The 25,000-nt window shown below is 51.0% G+C and overlaps 1 protein-coding gene across 4 annotated transcripts in view; it reads left to right on the top strand.

The window, feature by feature from the left end:
• Nucleotides 1–25,000, top strand: part of CACNA2D2 (calcium voltage-gated channel auxiliary subunit alpha2delta 2) — a 339,422-nt gene that overhangs the window by 149,121 nt on the left and 165,301 nt on the right. For all 4 annotated transcript variants that reach the window (XM_073591600.1, XM_073591599.1, XM_073591598.1 and 1 more), the window contains exon 3: nucleotides 6,198–6,314. In XM_073591600.1, coding sequence (XP_073447701.1) covers nucleotides 6,198–6,314 — 117 coding nt within the window. The remainder of the gene's footprint in view (nucleotides 1–6,197; nucleotides 6,315–25,000) is intronic.

Here is a 25,000-nt window from a genome sequence, read left to right as displayed (position 1 = left end):
GGTGGCACTGATGGGCACTGCTAGGCAGCACTGATAGGCACTGGTATGTGGCACTGATAGGTGGCACTGATGGGCACTGCTAGGCAGCACTGATAGGCACTGGTATGTGGCACTGATTAGCAGCACTGGTGGGCAATGTTGGGACTGAAGCTGGTTATCGGCTTTCATCTTTTCTCCTCTTGCTGTCAGTGCGAGGGGGAAAAAAAGCAGATAACCGGCTTCTGTTTACATCCTGTGATCAGCTGTCATTGGCTGACAGCCGATCACGCGGTAAAGAGCCCACTGTGATTGGCTCTTTATCCAAATCTGTGATCAGCCGAGTCCTTACGCCATGTAAGCCCCCCAGTGCTGTAGCGGTCTTTCAGGTATAATGCGGGCAGGGACTGGTTCAATGACCTGTCAGTGAAGCGCCCCGAGGCCAACTTCCCATCATACAGGCATGAAGCGCGTGTCGGGCACCCTATTCATTTCAATGGGGCACCCCATTCACGTGTGACCTAATACAATACGGAAGGGGCCTCTTCCAAAATTGTGCCGCTGCAAAACACGCGGCGCACGAATAACGGCACAGTCGCATGTCTGCTAAAGGGCAGAACGCTTCTATGCGTATCGGGAACGCGTGATTTTGCGACATGCATCGGGTGCAAAACTAGCCCTGACTAGAGCTGCACAATTAATCGTCAAGAATTGTTATGGCGATTTTTGTTCCCCGTTGCGATCTTGACTAAAGTGTTTCACGATTCTGTCTATGCAAAGAATTCTCTCTGCTCTTCTGAAGCCACAGCTGTCAAAAGAAAGGAAGAAAAAAAAAGCGGGCAGTCTGCCAAGAATCACAACATTCTTTAACAGTGGAACTGAAGTATAAACATTGTAACAATTTGTCAATGGAATAAACTACTGTGTGTAAATGAAGAAAGTTTAATCACTTAAAACACTAAACCTTTTATGACATTTGTTGGTTTCAAGTTAAAATCTTTTTTTTTTGCTAGAAAATTACTTAGAACCCCCCAAACATTATGTATATGTATATATATTTTTTAGTAGAGACCCTAGAGAATAAAATGGTGGTTGTTGCAATATTTTATGTAACACTGTATTTGCGCAGCAGTCTTTCAAATGCAATTTTTTGGGAAAAAATTACTTTAATTCATAAAAAAAAAAAAAAAACTAACCAGTAAAGTTAACCTATTTTTTTTTTTTTTGTATAATGTGAAAGATTTTACGTTGCGAGAATCGTGACCTTTTTATTCTAAGCAAAAAAAAATCGTGATTCTCATTTTGGCCAGAATCGTGCAGCTCTAGCCCTGACTTGCCCATACACGTAGCAGTACCGAACGATTCAACGCACGCCGTATTGCTGTACGTGAAAATCCCATCAATAAATGTTACCGATCTCATTGGCGCGATCGTTTTTTAATTGATCGGAACAGGGGCGGACTGACAACTTATGGGGCCCCCCAGGCAATAGGAGATTATGGGGCCCCCGGGCAATAGGAGAAGATTATGGGGCCCCCAGGCAACAGATTACGGGGCCACACAGTATATACACACACACACACATACAGTATACACACACAGACACACAATATACACACACAGAATACACACACACACTGAAAAGGTACTGGAGAGGCGGATTTTTACATACTGTCCCTGGTTTTATTGAGGCTGGCAACCCTGATGGGGCCCCTTAGTGGCATGGGGCCCTCGGGCAGTGCCGGGTGCCCGAATGGGCAGTCCGCCCCTGGATCGGAATGACTATAGGATCTCAGACAGACACGCAGATACCCGTCCATCAATCAGAAATGATAGATAAAATTCAAGTGCAACCGATCATCTTAAGTCCGAATCAATGAAATAGCGGAGGGCCTTTGGTTTACGATTTTTATTATTGATCAGTTCTGTCCCATCGATCGATTGATCGATCATTTTGATAGGTATCTAGGCCACCAATACCGAGCTGACGGGAAGCCTCCGCCTTGACAGGTCCTCTTTAGTACGGAATCCTTCTCTTGCTGACTTTGCTTCTTTTCGGGTTGTCGCCGGCCTCCATACCTTCACAAGCATGCGGCCAGTGAAGTCCTGACTTGCGTATTTGTTGCAGGAAGTATGGAAAGTGTTGGATCAGCTGGCATTGCGGGAAGGAGGACTCTTCTCCTTTAACCGCCATACATCTGCGCCGTGCGCGCTGCCCTCATTCCCGAGACAATCCGTCCAGTCAGCACATTGCGTCCGGCAGATCCCCTTCCCCGGGTCTGCAGGTACCTCCAGTCTGCTGATTAGGCTGTCACCACCGGGGAGAAAATACTGATTGTGCCCTATAAATAGCTTGTAATGTGCGGGGGAGGGGAGGGGGGGGGGTGGCTATTTAAGGTGACAGGACACTGCAAAAAAAATTGGGACCCCACTTTGGGCACGGCGCACCTGCTACCGTCTGTTAATACACACAGATTACATTCCTGTTATCAGCCCAGCGATCGTTTGCGGCAGTGCGATCAGGGCTCCGGGAAAAACGAGAACCTCAAAAAAGAGAGGTTTCAGGTTTTTTTTTTTTTTTTCCCCGGCTCAGCTCTATGGAGGAACCAGGATTCAGGTTTTTGTCCGTTTTTCATTCGCCTCCCAAATTCAGCTTCAGGCTCGATCGAAACCCGTTTATTTCAGGGGCACCCATTCCAATCTATGCGACTAAAGTCGCAGCTTCTTTAAAAAGGGGTTCCTGAACTACTTTAATTTTTTTTCTTTCTTTTTTTTTTTTTTTTTTTACATTTTTAAAAAGTGAAATCAGTCTCAGGTGGCAAAAATGTGATCAGTGATCGAATAAACTGACCGATTACTGATCGACTTGAGATTGGATGCGGAATGAAAGGGATGAATAGGATTGAATGTTCGATACGTCACATAGTTTTAAACCTTTAAATCAAAAAAAGATCAGAGATTTTCCCAGTCCTCCTTGGCGGCATTTGCAATTCTGTCTAAAAAAAAAAAAAAAAAACGCAATTGTAAACAATTCCACAAATGTTTTCATTTCTCTTTTATTATACAGTGAAGGCGCCGGCCGCTAGCGGTAAAGCAAAAAAGGGGTTAAAAACTCCCGTGTTCCGGCGCTTCTAAAATCGCTTTTCAGGCGCTTCGGAAGTGCTGCCCATTCATTGCAGTGTGTGGGGGGCGTCTCTGGAGTTCTGTAGACAACGTCCCCAAACCGCCCCAAAGATGCTGCTTGCAGGACTTTTCCGACCGTCCCACAAGGGCCCCGCCCCCCAGTGTGAAAGCGCCCATTGAAATGAACGGGAGGCGGTTTTCAGGCGCTTTACAGGCGCTATTTCTAGCACTAAAACGCCTGAAAAACGCCTCGGTGTGAAAGGGGTCTTCGGTTAGATTGAAGCATTGAACTATTTATAAAATCGAATGAGCTGATCAATGTTTATAAACAATGTTACTTTGTAGCTCTCTATCTCCCGTCTGATCAGTGTTTATAAACAATGTTACTTTGTATCTCTGTATCTCCTGTCTGATCAATGTTTATAAACAATGTTACTTTGTATCTCTCTGTCTCAACAATGTTTATAAACAATGTTATTTTGCAGCTCTCTATCTAATGTCTGATCAACAGTTATAAACATTGTTACTTTGTATCTCTCTGTCTCAACAATGTTTATAAACAATGTTATTTTGCAGCTCTCTATCTAATGTCTGATCAACAGTTATAAACATTGTTACTTTGTATCGCTCTATCTCCTGTCTTAACAAAGTTTATAAACAATGTTACATTTTAAATATTGATAAGCCATGCGATAGAAAGATACAAAGTAACATTTAACGTTTATAAACATTGTACAGACGTTAGATAGAGAGATACTAAGTAATACTGTCTATAAATATTGATAAGACGTGTGATAGAAAGATACAAACAGTATCACTTAGTATCTCTCTATCTAACGTCTGTACAATGTTTATAAACAATGCTATTTTGTATCTCTATCTCCTGTCTGTACAATGTTTATAAACAATGTTGCGTTATAAATATTGATAAGACGTGCGATAGAAAGATACAAAGTAACATTGTTTATAAACATTGTACAGACAGGAGATGGAGAGATACAAAGTAACATTGTTCATAAACATTGTACGGACGTTAGATAGAGAGATACTAAGTAATACTGTTTGTATCTTTCTATCTAACATCTGATCAATATTTATAAACAATGTTACTTTGTATCTCTCACATAATGAAAGCTTGAAGTATGTTTCTTTCTCCATGTGTAGAGGAGCTGGTTTTGCTCAGATGGTAAATCATGGGTTGTGTACATTTTAAGGACAGGTCCACTTTTAGACAACTTGGAACCTGGAAAGTTAATATTTTAATTTTTTTTTTTAATGTTGGGCATCAATTTTTCTTCTTAAGGCCAGCAATAGGAGCGCCAGGCTGATGCTGGAAAATAATTTGCAGAACGATGAGCGTTAACCCCTTATTGCCCCTGCCCTTAGATGGTTCTATAGCAGGAACAGCGCCGTTCCTGGGGTGACCCCGGGGGGGGGACTTTTTCTGTTGTCACCCCGGTGAGCGGAAAGCGTCTTCAGGGCCCCTTTCCTGGAAATTGGAGTTTTTTTTTTTTTTTTTTTTTACCTTGGCGAAACGCATCCCCCAGCGGGGGTCTCAGGCGCGGCGGCTGGATGCTCAGACTCGCGTTAATTACTGACAGAAGGGCGGCAGGAGGAAACGCTTTTGATTTCGGAATGTCGTTTTGCTCCTGCGGCAGAGTCTCTGTGGGGAGGTCTCTGCCTCCCGTCTCACGCCGACTCTGGAGGAACATCAAAGGAGCGCGGCGGCGACATCAAAACGGAGAAGGGCCCCGAGGCGCCGAGACCTGCGCTGATCCCGGACATACCTCGCCACTTCCCGAGATGGGAACGCCTTTCACGGCCAAAATACCCGGGCGAACAACGCGGCACAGCGCCGGGCATAATAATGTCAGAATTCAGCGAGGAAAAGATCGCCAGACCATCGGAGCGAGGCGAGAGACGCAGCCTGTTCATGTGATATTCACCCAACATTCGCTGGTGGGGAATCAATCGCTCTAATTGAGCTCCGGTCAGTGACTTTGCCTAGGCTGAGATGATTTCATCAGTCTGCTGCAGGCAGGAGGAAGCATTTCCCCAGTCTCCCCTCCCCCCAGTGATCAGACTGTACATTGTAACTTTGTAGAAGGAGGAGGAGGCATTTCCTCAGTCTCCCCTCCCCCCCCCCCCGGTGATCAGACTGTACATTGTAACTTTGTAGAAGGAGGAGGAAGCATTTCCTCAGTCTCCCCTCCCCCAGTGATCAGTCTGTACATTGTAACTTTGTAGAAGGAGGAGGAGTCATTTCCTCAGTCTCCCCTCCCCCAGTGATCAGACTGTACATTGTAACGTTGTAGAAGGAGGAGGAAGCATTTCCTCAGTCTCCCCTCCTACAGTGATCAGACTGTACATTGTAACTTTGTAGGAGGAGGAGGAAGCATTTCCTCAGTCTCCCCTCCCCCAGTGATCAGACTGTACATTGTAACTTTGTAGAAGGAGGAGGAGTCATTTCCTCAGTCTCCCCTCCCCCAGGGATCAGACTGTACATTGTAACTTTGTAGAAGGAGGAGGAGGCATTTCCTCAGTCTCCCCTCCCCCAGTGATCAGTCTGTACATTGTAACTTTGTAGAAGGAGGAGGAGTCATTTCCTCAGTCTCCCCTCCCCCAGGGATCAGACTGTACATTGTAACTTTGTAGAAGGAGGAGGAGGCATTTCCTCAGTCTCCCCTCCCCCAGTGATCAGACTGTACATTGTAACTTTGTAGGAGGAGGAGTCATTTCCTCAGTCTCCCCTCCCCCAGTGATCAGACTGTACATTGTAACTTTGTAGGAGGAGGAGGAAGCATTTCCTCAGACTCGGCTTGGACAGGTATCTCCTCTGAGCCGCCATTGGCCGGTTTGTGATCAGCAAAGTGAGAGAACGGGATGAGAGTGTTGGGGGGAGACGAGTGACACCCGAGGGAAAGCGATCGTTTCTTCCTCTCCCCGGATGTGGGAAATCGGATACAAGGAATGAATTCTCTGTATCTCTACAATGTGTTGTAATGTGAATGGCGGAGTTTAGAGGTCAGATTATGATGTAGTGGAAGTTCTGTATCCCGTCATCTTGTCTGACACGTCTCTTTATTGTCCTTCTGCAGCTCTACAGAGAGAAGAAGAACCTCTTTGAGGTGAAGGAGAACATTCCTCGAAGACTGGTGGAAAAAGTGGCAGGTGACATCGAGACCCTCCTCGCCAAGAAAGTGCGAGCGCTGAAGGTAACCAACTTTTATTTATATGATGCCCATTATGAGGAGTTCCCACCATCCCTGTGCTGAGTTCCGGGGTCTGTAGACAGAGGACACTACTGTGGGGGGGTGTGATGTAAAGGGGGGCAGAGGACACTACTGTGGGGGGGAGTGATGTGGAGGGGGCAGAGGACACTACTGTGGGCGGGGGTGATGTGGAGGGGGCAGAGGACACTACTGTGGGGGGGAGTGATGTGGAGGGGGCAGAGGACACTACTGTGAGGGGGGGAGTGATGTGAAGGGGGGCAGAGGACACTACTGTGGGGGGGAGTGATGTGGAGGGGGCAGAGGACACTACTGTGAGGGGGGGAGTGATGTGAAGGGGGGCAGAGGACACTACTGTGGGGGGCGGAGTGATGTGGAGGGGGCAGAGGACACTACTGTGAGGGGGGGAGTGATGTGAAGGGGGGCAGAGGACACTACTGTGGGGGGCGGAGTGATGTAAAGGGGGGCAGAGGACACTACTGTGGGGAGGAGTGATGTGAAGGGGGGCAGAGGACACTACTGTGGGGGGGAGTGATGTGAAGGGGGGCAGAGGACACTACTGTGGGGGGGAGTGATGTGAAGGGGGGCAGAGGACACTACTGCGGGGGGGAGTTATGTGAAGGGGGGCAGAGGACACTACTGCGGGGGGGGGAGTGATGTGAAGGGGGGCAGAGGACACTACTGCGGGGGGGAGTGATGTGAACGGGGGCAGAGGACACTACTGCGGGGGGGGGCGGAGTGATGTAAAGGGGGGCAGAGGACACTACTGTGGGGGGGGGGTGATGTAAAGGGGGGCAGAGGACACTACTGTGGGGGGGGTGATGTAAAGAGGGCAGAGGACACTACTGTGGGGGGGGGGGTGTCATGTAAAGAGGGCAGAGGACACTACTGTAGGGGGGGTTGATATATAGGGGGGCAGAGGATACAACTGTGGGCGGGAATGATGTGAAGGGGGGCAGAGGACACTACTGTGGGGGGGAGAGGTGATGTATAGGGGGGCAGAGGATACAGCTGTGGGCGGGAGTGATGTGAAGGGGGCAGAGAACACTACTGTGGGGGGGAGTGATGTGAAGGGGGGCAGAGGAGACAACTGTGGGGGGGAGTGATGTGAAGGGGGCAGAGGATACAACTGTGGGCGGGAATGATGTGAAGGGGGGCAGAGGACACTACTGTGGGGGGGAGAGGTGATGTATAGGGGGGCAGAGGATACAGCTGTGGGCGGGAGTGATGTGAAGGGGGCAGAGAACACTACTGTGGGGGGGAGTGATGTGAAGGGGGGCAGAGGAGACAACTGTGGGGGGGAGTGATGTGAAGGGGGGCAGAGGACACTACTGTGGGGGGGAGAGATGTGAAGGGGGGCAGAGACCACTACTGTGGGGGGAAGTGATGTGAAGGGGGCAGAGGACACTACTGTGGGGGGGGAGTGATGTGAAGGGGGGCAGAGGACACTACTGCGGGGGGGGGGAGTGATGTGAAGGGGGGCAGAGGACACTACTGTGGGGGGGAGTGATGTGAAGGGGGGCAGAGAACACTACTGTGGGGGGAGTGATGTGAAGGGGGGCAGAGGACACTACTGTGGGGGGGAGTGATGTGAAGGGGGCAGAGGACACTACTGGTGGGGGGGAGTGATGTGAAGGGGGGCAGAGGACACTACTGTGGGGGGGGGTGATGTGAAGGGGGGCAGAGGACACTACTGTGGGGGGGAGTGATGTGAAGGGGGGCAGAGGACACTACTGTGGGGGGGGGGGTGATTTGAAGGGGGGCAGAGGACACTACTGTGGGGGGAGTGATGTGAAGGGGGGCAGAGGACACTACTGTGGGGGGGAGTGATGTGAAGGGGGCAGAGGACACTACTGGTGGGGGGGAGTGATGTGAAGGGGGGCAGAGGACACTACTGTGGGGGGGGTGATGTGAAGGGGGGCAGAGGACACTACTGTGGGGGGGAGTGATGTGAAGGGGGGCAGAGGACACTACTGTGGGGGGGAGTGATGTGAAGGGGGGCAAAGGACACTACTGTGGGGGGGGGAGTGATGTGAAGGGGGGCAGAGGACACTACTGTGGGGTGGTAATGTAAAGGAGGGCAGAGGACACTACTGTGGGGGGGGATATAAAGGGGGGCAGAGGACACTACTGTAGAGGGGGTGATGTATAGGGGGCAAAGGATACAACTGTGGGTGGGAGTTATGTGAAAGGGGGCAGAGGACACTACTGCGGGGGGGCGGAGTGATGTGAAGGGGGGCAGAGGACACTACTGTGACACACTATGTATTCTTCATGTTGTCCTTTTATTGGGGGCTTGCAAGTTATTGTATTTTATTTTTTTGAAAGGGCGCTGACAACACCCCCTACCCCCATCCCCTACACCCCCCCCCCCCCGGGGGATCTTTTGATTTCCTTCATGTTGTTCAGGTAGATCTCGCCCTCAGAAAGGTCGCCCACCCCTCTTCTGGTGTATGTGAAGGGGAATCGGGGGCCCCTCTGTAGAAATGGACCTTTTTTGAGTTCCGGCCCTTTAATGGAAGGTTGGTCGGCGTAATCCCAAGGCGCGGTGCGATGGTTCAGCCAGGAAACGATTGATAAGAACATGTCGGGGTTTTTTGTTTGTTGCGGTGTGAATTGATTGTCGGCTGATCGGGGATGTTTGGAAGCGTATTTAATTATCGGCGTTATTGAGGAGCAGGAAATAACAAGCGGCGATAAGCCGGGAAGATTCGGCCGCGGAGACGATGTATCTCTTCTATCTCTGCCGGCTCCGGGAATCGCATTGTATCAACACACAGACGCATTGTTTGTTAATTCCTCGAAGCACTTTAAGGGGAATTAATCTGCAGCGAGGAGGATCTGAAAATAACTTTTCTCATCAGTGCGCGTTCCTCGTATCCGACGCGTGGAGAACCGCCGCTGATAACCGACGCAACCGTATTCTCAAGGCCGCTGTAAATCACACCGAGGCCTCATGCACACAGGACGATTAACCCCCCACCCCCGGACACTTTCGCAAAACGCAGCTTTGGGCGCGGTTTTAACACTGCTTTCTCCTCCCCTTTTGCAAACGCGTTTAGGCGCACTGAGCGTCTGGCGTTCGATTATTCATGCCATTGGCCAGAATATTAATTTATTCTGGCCACTGGAATAAATGAACGCTCAAGCGCTAAATGCGACTAGCGCTTAGGCACATTAGGCTTTTTTTTTTTGCGGCAAAACGCTCCTCTCCTGAACGTAATTGACACTTTTTTTTTACCTCCTCTAAACGCCTGTAACTGCCTACGTGTGCAAGGACGCCTAACGGGGCGTTTGGAGGAAGAAAAAAAAAACCCGTTAGGCCGCGTTCCCATTAGGTGATATGGAATCGCGGGCAGAATCGGCGCAATTCCAAATTGTCGGCAAAACGCGGGATGCACGTTTTGGGTGCCATTATTTTTTAAAGGAACTCCCAAACTGCGTGTGATTCTGGCCGTGATCGTCGCGTGACAGATTAGTGCGAAAATCACGGCAAAAGGCACATTTAAAAATTGCGCTAAGCTTGTCGCCCAAAAAGGGAGCAGTGACGCACGGAAACAACCGTAAATCGCAGTTTCAGAATTGCAAATGTAAAACGCTCGTCCCCCGCAACGCAACATTCGATCGGGGCCCGAGGCTCTATTCACATTAGCGCGTCTCCAAAGTTGCACGATTTTTCAGTGCGGCTTTCGACCGTGACTTTGATGCGACTTTTTGGCACGATTTTTATTCAGCTTTACATTCTATGGATCAAAGTAATGCAGGCAGGTTTTAAAAGTCACTGCCACTTTAAGTCACGCCGACCGGCGATCGTCACGTGACGTCACTTCCGGTCTCAGACTGAAGTAAACATTATTTATTTTTTTTTATTTTTTTTGGCAAGAGATCACTTTTTTTTTTTTTTTTTAATCTTTTTGCTTTTAAAGGTTCTTATAGATCTCTCCATAAAGAGGACCTGTCATCCCTTATATCTTTTACAAGGGATGTGATTAAAAAAAACTAAGGGACAGTTTAAAAATAAAAAATAAAATAAATAAGGGAAAAGAAATTGAAGGGACAGTGTAAAAATAAAAAATAAATAGAATAGAATGGGGTGCGACTTGTCCCGTGACTTTGATTTCCAGAGTCGAATGACCAATTGCACAAGTGTAGAGCCGGTGTTTTTGATGCAATCGTAATCTATGATCTTGGTGGACTGGATCGACGTTGTGACGTCACTTCCTGTCTAGGACCAAAATAAACATTTTTCTTTTTTTTCTTTTTTTTTTTTCTTTTTATCTTTTGCTTTTAGAGTTCTTATCCAGATCTCTCCATAAAGAGGACCTGTCATCCCTTTTTACAAGGGGCGTGATCAAAATAAATAAATAATTGAAGGGACAGTGTAAAAATAAAAAATAAAATAAGGAAAAGAAAATTGAAGGGACCGTGTAAAAATAAAATAAAGAAAGAAAAAAATGACTGGGCAGTGTTAAAATAAATTGGGCCCAATTAGCCATTCCCCCCCCCCCCCCCCCCGGTGTCATGTGACTCGTTAGTGTTACAAGGTCTGAGGTGTGAATGGGGAGCAGGTGTGTTAAATTTGGTGTTATCGCTCTCACTCTCTCATACTGGTCACTGGAAGTTCAACATGTCACCTCATGGCAAAGAACTCTCTGAGGATCTGAAAAAAAGAATTGTTGCTCTACCTGACCAAAGAAGTTGAGGTCACGTGCTCAGCGTCATATCCAGAGGTTGTCTTTGGGAAATAGACGTATGAGTGTTGCCAGCATTGCTGCAGAGGTTGAAGGGGTGGGGGGTCAGCCTGTCAGTGCTCAGACCATACGCCGCACACTGCATCAAATTGGTCTGCATGGCTGTCATCCCAGAAGGAAACCTCTTCTAAAGATGATGCACAAGAAAGTCCGCAAACAGTTTGCTGAAGACAAGCAGACTAAGGATATGGATTACTGGAACCATGTCCTGTGGTCTGATGAGACCAAGATAAACTTATTTGGTTCAGATGGTGACAAGCGTGTGTGGGGGCAACCAGGTGAGGAGGACAAAGACAAGTGTGTCTTGTCTACAGTCAAGCATGGTGGTGGGAGTGTCATGGTCTGGAGCTCCATGAGTGCTGCCGGCACTGGGGGTCTACAGTTCATTGAGGGAACCATGAATGCCAACATGTACTGTGACATACTGAAGCAGAGCATGATCCCCTCCCTTCAGAGACTGGACCGCAGGGCAGTATTCCAACATGATAATGACCCCAAACACACCTCCAAGACCACCACTGCCTTGCTAAAGAAGCTGAGGGTAAAGGTGATGGACTGGCCAAGCATGTCTCCAGACCTAAACCCTATTGATCATCTGTGGGACATCCTCAAATGGAAGGTGGAGGAGCGCAAGGTCTCTAACATCCACCAGCTCTGTGATGTCATCATGGAGGAGGGGAAGAGGACTCCAGTGACAACCTGTGAAGCTCTGGTGACCTCCATGCCCAAGAGGGTTAAGGCCGTGCTGGAAAATAATGGTGGCCACACAAAATATTGACACTTTGGGCCCAATTTGGACATTTTCACTTAGGGGTGTACTCACTTTTGTTGCCAGCGGTTTAGACATTAATGGCTGTGTAATTAAAAAGGGTGTGACCTGGCACAGCCAGATGGCAGGCCTCCATCCCTGATATAGGTTACAGGAAATTGGGACTTTAAACGAGGCCCGCCATATCAATTAAAAATGTAATAATTACATAATGTATATAAATGAGTTTATTATAATCTAAAATTCATACCAAACTCTTAAATAGACATTGTTCAAATAAATTGCTAGTCACATGATGTACACTTAAATTATACTGCTCATAGGATGATATACAAGTAATGAGTTGACATGATAGACATAAACAAAAAAAATGGATACATAAAAAATATATATACATAATGGAACCAGATATATCTTGGTATCTAATAGCACTCGACGCGTTTCATGGCGTTACAGCCACTCATCAGGAGTGTAGTACGACAGTATACTGTATAGGAGTATCAATAATTAATAGTGCCCTCTAAAAAGGGGAGACATTTTTTCCCAAAAAGTCAGTGACTTAAAACTCTGCCCCAAGGCTGGGCCCAACGTCGGCCGAGCAGAGGGATCGAGAACACAAGACTAGCCGAGCAGAGGGATCGAGAACACAAGACTAGCCGAGCAGAGGGATCGAGAACACAAGACCGGCCGAGCAGAGGGATCGAGAACACAAGACCGGCCGAGCAGAGGGATCGAGAACACAAGACCGGCCGAGCAGAGGGATCGAGAACACAAGACTAGCCAAGCAGAGGGATCGAGAACACAAGACTAGCCAAGCAGAGGGATCGAGAACACAAGACCGGCCGAGCAGAGGGATCGAGAACACAAGACCGGCCGAGCAGAGGGATCGGGATCACAAGACCGGCTGAGCAGAGGGATCGGGATCACAAGACTGGCTGAGCAGAGGGATTGGGATCACAAGACCGGCTGAGCAGAGGGATCGGGATCACAAGACTAGCCAAGCAGAGGGATCGGGATCACAAGACTAGCCAAGTAGAGGGATCGGGATCACAAGACTAGCCAAGTAGAGGGATCGGGATCACAAGACCGACCGAGCAGAGGGATCTGGATCACAAGACCGGCTGAGCAGAGGGATCGGGATCACAAAACTGGCCGAACAGAGGGATCACAAGCCCGGCCAAGCAGAGGGATCTGGATCACAAGACCGGCCGAGCAGAGGGATCGGGATCACAAGCCCGGCTGAGCAGAGGGATCGGGATCACAAGACCGGCTGAGCAGAGGGATCTGGATCACAAGCCCGGCTGAGCAGAGGGATCGGGATCACAAGCCCGGCTGAGCAGAGGGATCGGGATCACAAGCCCTGCTGAGCAAAGGGATCGGGATCACAAGCCCTGCTGAGCAGAGGGATCGGGATCACAAGACCGGCTGAGCAGAGGGATCTGGATCACAAGCCCGGCTGAGCAGAGGGATCTGGATCACAAGACCGGCTGAGCAGAGGGATCGGGATCACAAGCCCGGCTGAGCAGAGGGATCGGAATCACAAGCCCGGCTGAGCAGATCTCCTTTGGTAGAGGAATCGAATTGCACAGATTTGTATTTCAGGTTTCGCCGTTTCCCGGAGCGACGCGTTTTCTGGCGGCTGTTTAATAAAACGGGTTTTCTGAGCAGATGGAGGGACAATGTTTTTATACCCCGTCCCCTGGGGGGAGGGGAGATGTACGGTGACACGCAGTGATAATGTCCTCTGTGGGGGTCACAGGACGCACGCTCTGCGATTTCTGTCCCTCATTAGTGACAAAGTCCGTCCCGCCTGACAGTCTGTCATCTCAATCAGCTCAGCCCGGCGGGTTTAATTGGATTAAAAATCCAGCAGTGTAACAGATGAGCTAATGAGCGGCGGGGGGGACCCGGGGGGTGTCGGTGACATGTGGGACACGTCCTTGGAATTCCTCCAGCGGAACGCGTCGGCATTGTTTGTCATACATCGGATGCACATACTGCTGGGGGAGGGGGGGGGGGCTGTTTTCTAGCCGAGGCTTTAGTTTTGGGTGGATGATGGGGGTTGTGTATTATACCGGGGGAGGGGGGGGGTCTCACAACTCATATTCAGTGGATAATACTAAAGCCTGCGCAGATTGAGCAATTATTAGTTAACGTAATAAGTCTTTAAACTTGCTGCACTGTGACGCCCGACCTTCCCTTCATGTGCTGCATGCAATGCAGAGGTTTCTGCTTACAGATCAGCCATGGAGAGCTTGTCTCCAGAAGCACGGCGCCATCTTTGTTCGGGTATCATTCAGGGTCATCATCTACTTGGACTGAGAATCATGTCACAGATCAGCCCCCTGCTGCTGCCTCTCACCTTGCTACAAAGTTACAATGTACGTTCTGATCACTGGGGGAGGGGAGACTGAGGAAATGACTCCTCCTCCTTCTACAAAGTTACAATGTACAGTCTGATCACTGGGGGAGGGGAGACTGAGGAAATGCTTCCTCCTACCTGCAGCAGACTGATGACATCATCTCAGCCTTGGCAAAGTCACAGACTGGAGCTGAAAATGGCTTTTTAATGGTAAAAGGTGGAGATTTTCGGATCTTGTTGCTGTCATGTCAGGAATTTATTGATAATTACATAAGGTGAGGATTGTTTTTGGCCGATGTGTGCGATTGCAGTGGCGGCCCGTGCACTGTGAGCTGCCCCCACATCCATGTGCCCGGCCCCTTTCAGGACGCCGGACGCCTGGATTCCTGTGGCGGGGGTGGGAGGGGGTGTATTTTGAAGCACCTGATTAGAGCCAGAGGCTCTAATAGGCTTCAAAATAGGGTGGGCGCGGGGTGCAGAGAGTGCGCCCCGATCCCACCCAATTGTGTGACGATAGTGAATTAATTTTCGCTATTTTCACACTAACCTTCCTCGCCGCCAATCAGTAGGCAGGACGTCAGACCTGTTTCCTGATTGGCCAAAGCACCAGGCAACCCTATTGGATGCCTGATGCTTAGGAAGAGGAGCGGAAAAGACACGCTGGAGGAGCTGCTAGGTAAGTCCCCTCTGCCAGAGCCGCGCGCAGGATACTGGATTCGGTGCTGCCAGAGCCGAGCTTGCTGGGGGGGGGCTTGGTACTGCCAGAGCCCCACGGGGGTGGGGGTGCTGCCAGAGCCGTGAGTGGGGGTCGGAGGGCACAGTGGCTTCATATGATGGGCACAAGTGGCTGCGTATGATGGACATAAGTGTTTGCTTTTGATGGGCACAAAGGCTGCACATGATGGACACAAGTGGTTGCTTTTGATGGGCACAAAGGCTGCACATGATGGACACAAGTGGTTGCGTATGATGGACACAAGTGGCTGCATTTGATGGGCACAAGTGGCTGTATATGATGGGCACAAGTGGCTGCGTATGAAGGGCACAAGTGGCTGCGTATGAAGGGCACAATGGCTGTGTTTGATGGGCACAGGTGGCTGCATATGATGGGCACAAGTGGCTGCATATGATGGGCACAAGTGGCTGCATATGATGGGCACAAGTGGCTGCATATGATGGGCACAAGTGGCTGCATATGATGGGCACAAGTGGCTGCATATGATGGGCACAAGTGGCTGCGTATGAAGGGCACAGTGGCTGCGTATGAAGGGCACAAGTGGCTGCGTATGAAGGGCACAAGTGGCTGCGTATGATGGGCACAAGTGGCTGCGTATGAAGGGCACAGTGGCTGCGTATGAAGGGCACAGTGGCTGCGTATGAAGGGCACAAGTGGCTGCGTATGAAGGGCACAAGTGGCTGCGTATGAAGGGCACAGGTGGCTGCATATGATGGGCACAAGTGGCTGCATATGATGGGCACAAGTGGCTGCATATGATGGGCACAAGTGGCTGCATATGATGGGCACAGTGGCTGCGTATGAAGGGCACAGTGGCTGCGTATGAAGGGCACAGTGGTTGCGTATGAAGGGCACAGTGGCTGTGTTTGATGGGCACAGGTGGCTGCATATGATGGGCACAAGTGGCTGCGTATGATGGGCACAAGTGGCTGCGTATGATGGGCACAGTGGCTGCGTATGATGGGCACAAGTGGCTGCGTATGATGCGCACAAGTGGCTGCGTATGATGGGCACAAGTGGCTGCGTATGATGGGCACAAGTGGCTGCGTATGATGGGCACAGTGGTTGCGTATGAAGGGCACAGTGGCTGTGTTTGATGGGCACAGGTGGCTGCATATGATGGGCACAAGTGGCTGCAAATGATGGGCACAAGTGGCTGCATAGGATGGGCACAAGTGGCTGCGTATGATGGGCACAAGTGGCTGCGTATGATGGGCACAAGTGGCTGCGTATGATGGGCACAGTGGCTGCGTATGAAGGGCACAGTGGCTGCGTATGAAGGGCACAGTGGCTGCGTATGAAGGGCACAATGGCTGTGTTTGATGGGCACAGGTGGCTGCATATGATGGGCACAAGTGGCTGCATATGATGGGCACAAGTGGCTGCGTATGATGGGCACAAGTGGCTGCGTATGATGGGCACAGTGGCTGCGTATGATGGGCACAAGTGGCTGCGTATGATGGGCACAAGTGGCTGCGTATGATGGGCACAAGTGGCTGCGTATGAAGGGCACAAGTGGCTGCGTATGATGGGCACAGTGGTTGCGTATGAAGGGCACAGTGGCTGTGTTTGATGGGCACAGGTGGCTGCATATGATGGGCACAAGTGGCTGCATATGATGGGCACAAGTGGCTGCATATGATGGGCACAAGTGGCTGCATATGATGGGCACAAGTGGCTGCGTATGATGGGCACAGTGGCTGCGTATGAAGGGCACAGTGGCTGCGTATGAAGGGCACAATGGCTGTGTTTGATGGGCACAGGTGGCTGCATATGATGGGCACAAGTGGCTGCATATGATGGGCACAAGTGGCTGCATATGATGGGCACAAGTGGCTGCGTATGATGGGCACAGTGGCTGCGTATGAAGGGCACAGTGGCTGCGTATGAAGGGCACAGTGGCTGCGTATGAAGGGCACAATGGCTGTGTTTGATGGGCACAGGTGGCTGCATATGATGGGCACAAGTGGCTGCGTATGATGGGCACAGTGGCTGCGTATGAAGGGCACAGTGGCTGCGTATGAAGGGCACAGTGGCTGCGTATGAAGGGCACAATGGCTGTGTTTGATGGGCACAGGTGGCTGCATATGATGGGCACAAGTGGCTGCATATGATGGGCACAAGTGGCTGCGTATGAAGGGCACAGTGGCTGCGTATGATTGGCACAGTGGTTGCGTATGAAGGGCACAGTGGTTGCGTATGAAGGGCACAGTGGCTGCATTTGATGGGCACAAGTGGCTACATATGAAGGGCACAGTGGCTGCATATGAAGGGCACAGTGGCTGTGTTTGATGGGGGGTCTCAGTATTTTTCAGTTTGCGCCCCCAATAAATTTGGAGCACCAGCCACCACTGGCGATTGGCTGTAATTTTGATAACGATCCCCCAAAGAGCCAATGCCGCCGGCACACCATACGCAGCAGCTGACACCCCCGCCCCCCCCCGGGAACGCATTGCATGCGAAATGCGCCCCGGAACCTCATTTTAGGCGCCCCCCTATCAGATGCACGGCTGGCTTTTTCGTTGCCCACCCCCTAAAGCCGCCAGTCGGTATGAAGCAGCGGCAGCGCTCTCCTCTGGCACAAATCCTTCCCGGCTCCCAAGGAACGGAGTTCAGCAAATCCCTCTCAGGTCTAATCTCCGCGCATGTTAATTAATAATGACAATGCGGCCCCGTCCCTCCCCCGCCCCGCTAATTACTGGTTAGTAGCTTTGTTTTCATTATAATTTTAATTCTTCAAATCCAGACTTGTTTTTATTTATTTTGCATTGTTTGCCGGCGGAGGCTGCGTGGCGGCACAAAGGCGAGGAGGAGCTGGGGACCGGCGGGGGGGGACCGGGGGGGGAGGGGGCAGCTTATACATCGACCCGCCGCTCCAAGGAAAACGCTGCGCAGCGCCACATCGTATGTAAAACTGATCTGTGATAATATAATAATAATAAATGACTTTCTGCAAGATTACGTTTCCTCATAACGTATTCAGGTCGCCTTTCTTTTTTTCTTTTTCCCCCCACCGATAAAATATAACCTTTCCGTCTTCATTCCATCCTTTATTTTAGTTGCAATGATGTCATCACTGGAACTCTGTGCTTCTCTATGCAATGCAGGCGGATCATGGCTGGTGGGAGGGGCTTGGCCGGGGGATATCTTCCTGCTCTTAAAGTGATTGTAAAGCTTCGATTTTTTTATTATTATTATTTATTTTTTTAAATAACAAACATATCATACTTTACCTCCACTGTGCAGTTTGTTTTGCACAGAGTGGCCCTAAACACCGTCTTCTGGGGGCCCCCCGGTGGCTCTCGTGGCTCCTCCCCACATCGTATAACCCCCTTGGAGAAGCGGCCTCCCGGGGGGGAGGGGTTACCTTGCGGGCGCGCTCCCGAGTCCATAGACACCGAATACAGGACTCTGCCCCGCCCCCCGGCTCCGCGTCATTGCATTTGATTGACAGCAGCGGGAGCCAATGGCTGCGCTGCTATCAATCTATCCAATCAAGAGCCGAGAACCCCGGGCAGAGGGACAGTGTGTCCCCGCCGTGGGAAATTCCAGGGCTCAGGTTAACCTTAATGCATATGATGGAGGAGGGGTTATAAGCCCTTTAAGAGCTCTCAATCCTGATGCAGGCAGTGGGAGGAGTTATGCAAATATCAAAATGCCTTGAGAGTCAGCCTGGAGGAGTGGGCGTTACCAGGCAAGGCTGTATTTGCATAGGTAATGCCCACATGTGATTCTGAGCCTCCGTGATTGGCCCTGCCTCAGTACTCCTCCCAGGAGCCCTCCGTTCTAATGCAAGCAGTGGGAGGAGTTATGCAAATCTCAAAATGCCTTGAGAGTCAGCCTGGAGGAGTGGGCATTACCAGGCAAGGCTGTATTTGCATAGGTAACGCCCACATGTGATTTTGAGCCTCCGTGATTGGCCCTGCCTCAGTACTCCTCCCAGGAGCCCTCCACTCTGATGCAAGCAGTGGGAGGAGTTATGCAAATCTCAAAATGCCTTGATGGGTGGGAGTCAGTCTGGAGGAATGGGCGTTCCCAGGCAAGGCTGTATTTGCATAGGTAACGCCCACATGTGATTCTGAGCCTCCGTGATTGAAGGAACTGAAATCCAGTGATTAAAAGGGGCAGAGCCAGGGACAGGGACATCCTCAAGCCAGGAAATGAGGCGGGGCTTTATTTGACTTGCTGCAGCTTCTAATGCACATGGTGAGAAGCTCACAGTGTGCGGTGAAATCAGAGGAAGCCATCTCAGTCCAGGAGAGGAGCCGCTACAACCTGTGCAAGACTGAAGGGACGGCCGGAGGGAGGATTTAGAAAGTGGGTGGGGGCGTTTAAAGTGGGTGTGGTCTCACTTGTTGAAGGGTTTGATCGCCGCCCCGCCGCCAAAAAGTGCATCAAAACTGCTGACCAACCCTGCAGCAACAGAGCTCAGCCAAGAACACGCCCCGAGCCCTCTGATTGGACGATGGAGGAGGAGCAGCACATCCATGAACTCATCCCTCTGCTCTTTCCTCCTGTCAGCACATGTGCATGCAGCAAGATCTGATTGGCTCCAAGTGAAGCCCCTCCTCCTCTTCCCACTCTGCTGTGCAAGGAATTCATGGAAACAGAAGGACAGATTCAGGCTCTTATATTAGCTGCTTTTAAAAAAAAAATGCACCTGATGAGGTTAAGGAATGCGTTTAGGCCAGGTTCACACCTTGCAAAAATGGCGCACTTTCCCAACACGCAAACAAGCGGACAAATGTGCAGCAGTGCCATTCATTGTTAAATAGACCCCCCCCCCCCCGCACATCTGCTAAGGTTTGTGTTTTGACGTGATTTTGGCCAAGGTTCAAGGGCTTTTTTATTCTCTTGTGTGTAGGGCAGCCCATTAAAAGGAATAGACGACTCTACATGGGACACACAAGATTATATAAAAAAGGGTGAGGGACCCCAGAACAGTGCTGGGCCCCACCGATCGGCTCCCTGACACAGGCAGGCTGGTGTGAGATGAAGCCATCACGTGCTGACACTGCTGATAATCGCTCAGTACGGCGCCATGGACGGCCGGCTCAGAATTAGGCCATTTCTCATGCAGCATTCTGCCGATTTCACACCTTGTCTCCCACTGAGCCCCCCCCCCCCCCCCGTCTTCTCCTGCTCTTCCCTACCTTCCCCCTGGCATTTCTCATGCCGGCTGGTACTCGGATGTTCCCCGTCCGCCCACCGCTTCTAATCCACCCCCCAGAGTCCTCTCTTGATCCTCTCCGCCGTGATAGAGAGGCGTCACTCATACTATCTCTCCCTCAGTACCCGTCTCCACCATCCCTCCTTCCGTACCCGTCTCTACAATCCCTTCTTCTGTACCCATCTCCACCATCCCTCCTTACGTACTCATCTCCACCATCCCTCCTTCCATATCGTCTCCACCATCCCCCTTCCGTACCCATCTCCACCATCCCTCCTTCTATACCCGTCTCCACCATCCCTCCTTCCATATCGTCTCCACCATCCCCCCTTCCGTACCCATCTCCACCATCCCTCCTTCTATACCCGTCTCCACCATCCTCCTTCCATATCGTGTCCACCATCCCTCCTTCCGTACCCGTCTCCACCATCCCTTCTTCTGTACCCATCTCCACCATCCCTCCTTCCGTACTCATCTCCACCAGCCCTCCTTCCGTAGTCATCTCCACCATCCCCCCTTCCGTACCCATCTCCACCATCCCTCCTTCTATACCGTCTCCATCATCCCTCCTTCCATATCGTGTCCACATCCCTCCTTCCGTACGAGTCTCCACCATCCCTCCTTCCATACCCGTCTCCACCATCCCTCCTTCCGTACTCATCTCCACCATCCCTCCTTCCGTACTCATCTCCACCATCCCTCCTTCCGTACTCATCTCCACCATCCCTCCTTCCGTAGTCATCTCCACCATCCCTCCTTCCGTACTCATCTCCACCATCCTCCTTCCATATCATCTCCACCATCCCCCCTTCCGTACCCATCTCCACCATCCCTCCTTCTATACCCGTCTCCATCATCCCTCCTTCCATATCGTGTCCACCATCCCTCCTTCCGTACGAGTCTCCACCATCCCTCCTTCCATACCCGTCTCCACCATCCCTCCTTCCGTACCCGTCTCCATCACCCCTCCTTCCATACCCGTCTCCCCCATCCCTCCTTCTGTATCCGTCTCCACCATCCCTCCTTCCATATTGTCTCCCCCATCCCTCCTTCTGTACCCATCTCCACCATTCCTCCTTCCATATCGTCTCCCCCATCTCTCCCTCTCCACCATCTCACTCTTTCCTTTTCTCTTCTCTCTTTTCTTTCCTTCTGTTTTCTTTCCATGATGTCCCTCTTTCTTTCTTTCTTTCTTTCTTTCTTTCTTTCTTTCTTTCTTTCTTTCTTTCTTTCTTTCTTTCTTTCTTTCCTTCCTTCCTTCCTTCCTTCCTTCCTTCCTTCCTTCCTTCCTTCCTTCCTTCCTTCCTTCCTTCCTTTCTTTCTTTCTTTCTTTCTTTCTTTCTTTCTTTCTTTCTTTCTTTCTTTCTTTCTTTCTTTCTTTCTTTCTTCCTTTCCTTTCTTTCTTTTCCTAGTATTCATTGTTCTGTCTTTTCTTCCCCCTTTCCCTTTTTTTTCCCTTCCTTCCCATTTGTTTTCTTTACTTCCTCTACTTTGTTTGTCTGCCTGTCCCTTCTTTTGTCCTTTCTTTATTTGTTTCTTATTTTTTCCCTTCTTTATTCCTTTTCCTTCTCTTTTTCGTCATATCTCTCTTGTCATGTCTCTATTTTTTCCTGTCTGTATCTCTCTCTCGCCCTATGTTTACTCCTCATCTTTGAATCTATTAATCACCTTCATTCTTTTTCTGTCTTCCTCCAGATGTTTATCACATTCTTTTTTATGCCCCACTTTATCTCCATTACCTCTCCTTCTCAGATCTATCCTCTCTTTATCCATGTGTCCTTCTTTCTGTGCCCCTTTTCTCCTCTCTCTCTCTCTCTCTCTCCTCTCTCTCTCCCCCCCCCCTCTCTCTCTCCCCATTTCTATTTTTACTTTTCACCCTCTATTTCCCTCCCTTTTTCTCTCCTTACCCCTCCATTTTTTCCTCCCTATGTTTATCCCTCTCTGGGCGCCTTTACACTTTGACCGCAGTGTGGGTTAGCTGCCTATCCCATAGAGTTCTATTATATCCGGATGTGCTTCCAGAAAATGCACCAAAAAAGGGTCTATGGGAAGGTGCAGCTAACCAACATGAAAACCGCGAGTACACTGCGCTGCGGCCAGTGCACAGCGGATCAGTGTGAAGCCGCTCATTCGCTCCTTTATATCTCTCTTCTCCATCCATCCATCCATCCATCCATTCCTCCATCCTATTCTCTGTGTCTAATCTCTCTCTCTCCTGCTTTCCTTCCTACCTTTTTTATCCATCTCCCTTCCTCTTTTCCTGTTTTCCTCTGATTCTCTCTCATGCTTTTTTCCCCCTCTCTCTCCTCCTCTCCTCAAGTTCAAATTTAAATAATCTGTATTTCTCTGGGTGAAGGATAATAAAAGGAAATAGGAGTTGAGTCCGGATTCTTTTTCTCTCTTCCCTCTCTCCCTCCTCCTCTCCCTTCCTCAGTTTTTCCTCCTCGCGTCCTCTCTTTTTCTCACGCTCGCCCTCTCTCCCTCCCTCTCTCCTCCTTCCTCTTTCCCTCTCGCTCTCCTCCACGCTCGCCCTCTCTGTCCTTTTCTTTCTCCCTCTCCCCTTGCTACCCTCTCTCTCCCCACTCTCTTGCTCTCTCTCCCCCCTCTCTCTCTCCCCCCTCTCTTGCTCTCTCTCCCTCTCTCCCCTCTCTCTCTCCCCCCTCTCTCTCCCTCTCCCCTCTCTCCCCCCTCTCCCTCTCCCCCTCTCTCTCTCCCTCCCCCCTCTCTCTCTCCCTCCCCTCTCTCCCCCCTCTCCCTCCCTCTCTCCCCCCTCTCTCCCTCCCCTCTCTCCCCCCTCTCTTTCTCCCTCCCCGCTCTCCCCCCTCTCCCTCCCCTCTCTCCCCCCTCTCCCTCCCCTCTCTCCCCCCTCTCCCTCTCTCTCTCTCCCCCTCTCTCTCTCTTCCCACCCTCTCTCTCCCCCCCTCTCTCTCTCCCCTCTCCCTCTCTCTCTCCCCCCTCTCTCTCTTCCCGCCCCTCTCTCTCCCCCCTCTCTCTCTCTCCCCCTCTCTCTCTCTCCCTCCCCTCTCTCCCCCCTCTCCCTCCCCTCTCTCCCCCCTCTCCCTCTCCTCTCTCCCCCTCTCCCCTCTCTCTCTCCCCCCTCTCTCTCTTCGCGCCCCTCTCTCTCCCCCTCTCTCTCTCCCCTCTCTCTCTCTCCCCCCTCTCTCTCCCCTCTCTCTCTCTCTCTCTCTCTCTCTCTCCCCCTCTCTCTCTCTCTCTCTCTCTCTCTCTCTCTCTCTCTCTCTCTCTCTCTCTCTCTCTCTCTCTCTCTCCCCCCTCTCTCTCTCTCCCCCTCTTTTTCCCCCTCTCTCTCTCCCCCCCCTCTCTCTCTCTATCCCTCTCTCTCTTTTCCCCCCCTCTCCCCCTCTCTCTCCCCCCTCTCTCTCCCCTCTCTCTCTCCCTCTCTCTCTCTCTCCCCCCTCTCTCTCCCCTCTCTCTCTCCCCTCTCTCTCTCTCCCCCCCCTCTCTCTCTCTCTCCCCCCCTCTCTCTCTCTCTCTCCCCCCTCTCTTGCTCTCTCTCCCCCCTCTCTTGCTCTCTCTCCCCCCTCACTCTCTCTCCCCTCTCTGTCTCCTCTCTCTCCCCCCTCGCTCGTCCTCTCTCCCCCCTCGCTCGTCCTCTCTCCCTCCTCGCTCGTCCTCTCTCCCTCCCTCTCTTCCTCCCCCCTCTCCCTCCCTCTCTTCCTCCCCCCCTCTCCCCTCCCCCTCACTCGCCCTCTCTTTCTCTCTCCCCCCTCTCTTTCTTTTTCTCTCTCTTTTTCTCTCCCCTCGTTCTCTCTCTCTCTTTTCTTCTCTCTCCTCCTTTCTCTCTATTTGTTCTCTCTCCTCGTTCAACCTCTCTCTCCTTCCTTTCTCCTCCTTACTTTCCCCCCCCTCTCTCTCTCTCTCTCTCTCTCTCTCTCTCTCTCTCCCTCTCTCTCTTTTTCCCCCCTCTCTCCCCTCTCTCTCTCCCCCCTCTCTTGCTCTCTCTCTCTCCCCCCTCTCTCTCTCTCCCCTCTCTGTCTCCTCTCTCTCTCCCCCCTCTCTCTCTCTCCCCTCTCTGTCTCCTCTCTCTCTCCCCCCTCGCTCGTCCTCTCTCCCTCCCTCTCTTCCTCCCCCCTCTCCCTCCCTCTCTCCCCCCCCCCTCCCCTCCCCCTCACTCGCCCTCTCTTTCTCTCTCCCCCCTCTCTTTCTTTTTCTCTCTCTCTCTCTTTTCTTCTCTCTCCTCCTTTCTCTCTATTTGTTCTCTCTCCTCGTTCAACCTCTCTCTCCTTCCTTTCTCCTCCTTACTTTCTCTCCCCCCCCCCTCTCTCTCTCTCTCTCTCTCTCTCTCTCTCTCTCTCTCTCTCCTCGCTCGCCCCCTGTCTTTTCTTTTCCCCTCTCTCACTCCCTCAGTTTTTCCTCCTCGCGCTCTCTCTTTTTCTCACGCTCTCTCTCCTCCTCCCTCCTTCCCTCTCTCTCTCTCTCTCTCTCTCTCTCCTCCTTTTTCTCTATTTGTTCTCTCTCCTCCTTACTTTCTCTCCCTCCCCCCCCCCTCTCTCTCTCTCTCTCTCTCTCTCTCTCTCTCTCTCTCTCTCTCTCTCTCTCTCTCTCTCTCTCTCTCTCTCTCTCTCCTCGCTCGCCCTCTCTGTCTTTTTCTTTCTCTCCCCCTTCCTCCCTCTGTCTCTTGCTCTCTCTCCCCCCTCTCTCCTCGCTAGCCCCCTCTCCCTCTCTTTCTCCCCCTCTCTCTCTCTCTCTCTCCTCGTTCTCTCTCCTCGTTCAACCTCTCTCTCTCTCCTTGCTCTCTCCTCCTCGCTCTCTCTCCTCCTCACTCTCTCTCCTCCTTGCTCTCGCTGTGTAAATGTGTTTTTGGGAACATTGCATGCATTATGTGCATTAGAGGATCTTGACCCGTCATTTCTATTTCTTGG

Source organism: Aquarana catesbeiana, linkage group LG07 (genome assembly GCF_042186555.1).
Source record: "Aquarana catesbeiana isolate 2022-GZ linkage group LG07, ASM4218655v1, whole genome shotgun sequence".
Classification (NCBI taxonomy): domain Eukaryota; kingdom Metazoa; phylum Chordata; class Amphibia; order Anura; family Ranidae; genus Aquarana; species Aquarana catesbeiana.
The sequence above is the reverse complement of the archived record's forward strand: the minus strand, read 5'-3'. Positions and strand labels throughout refer to the sequence as shown.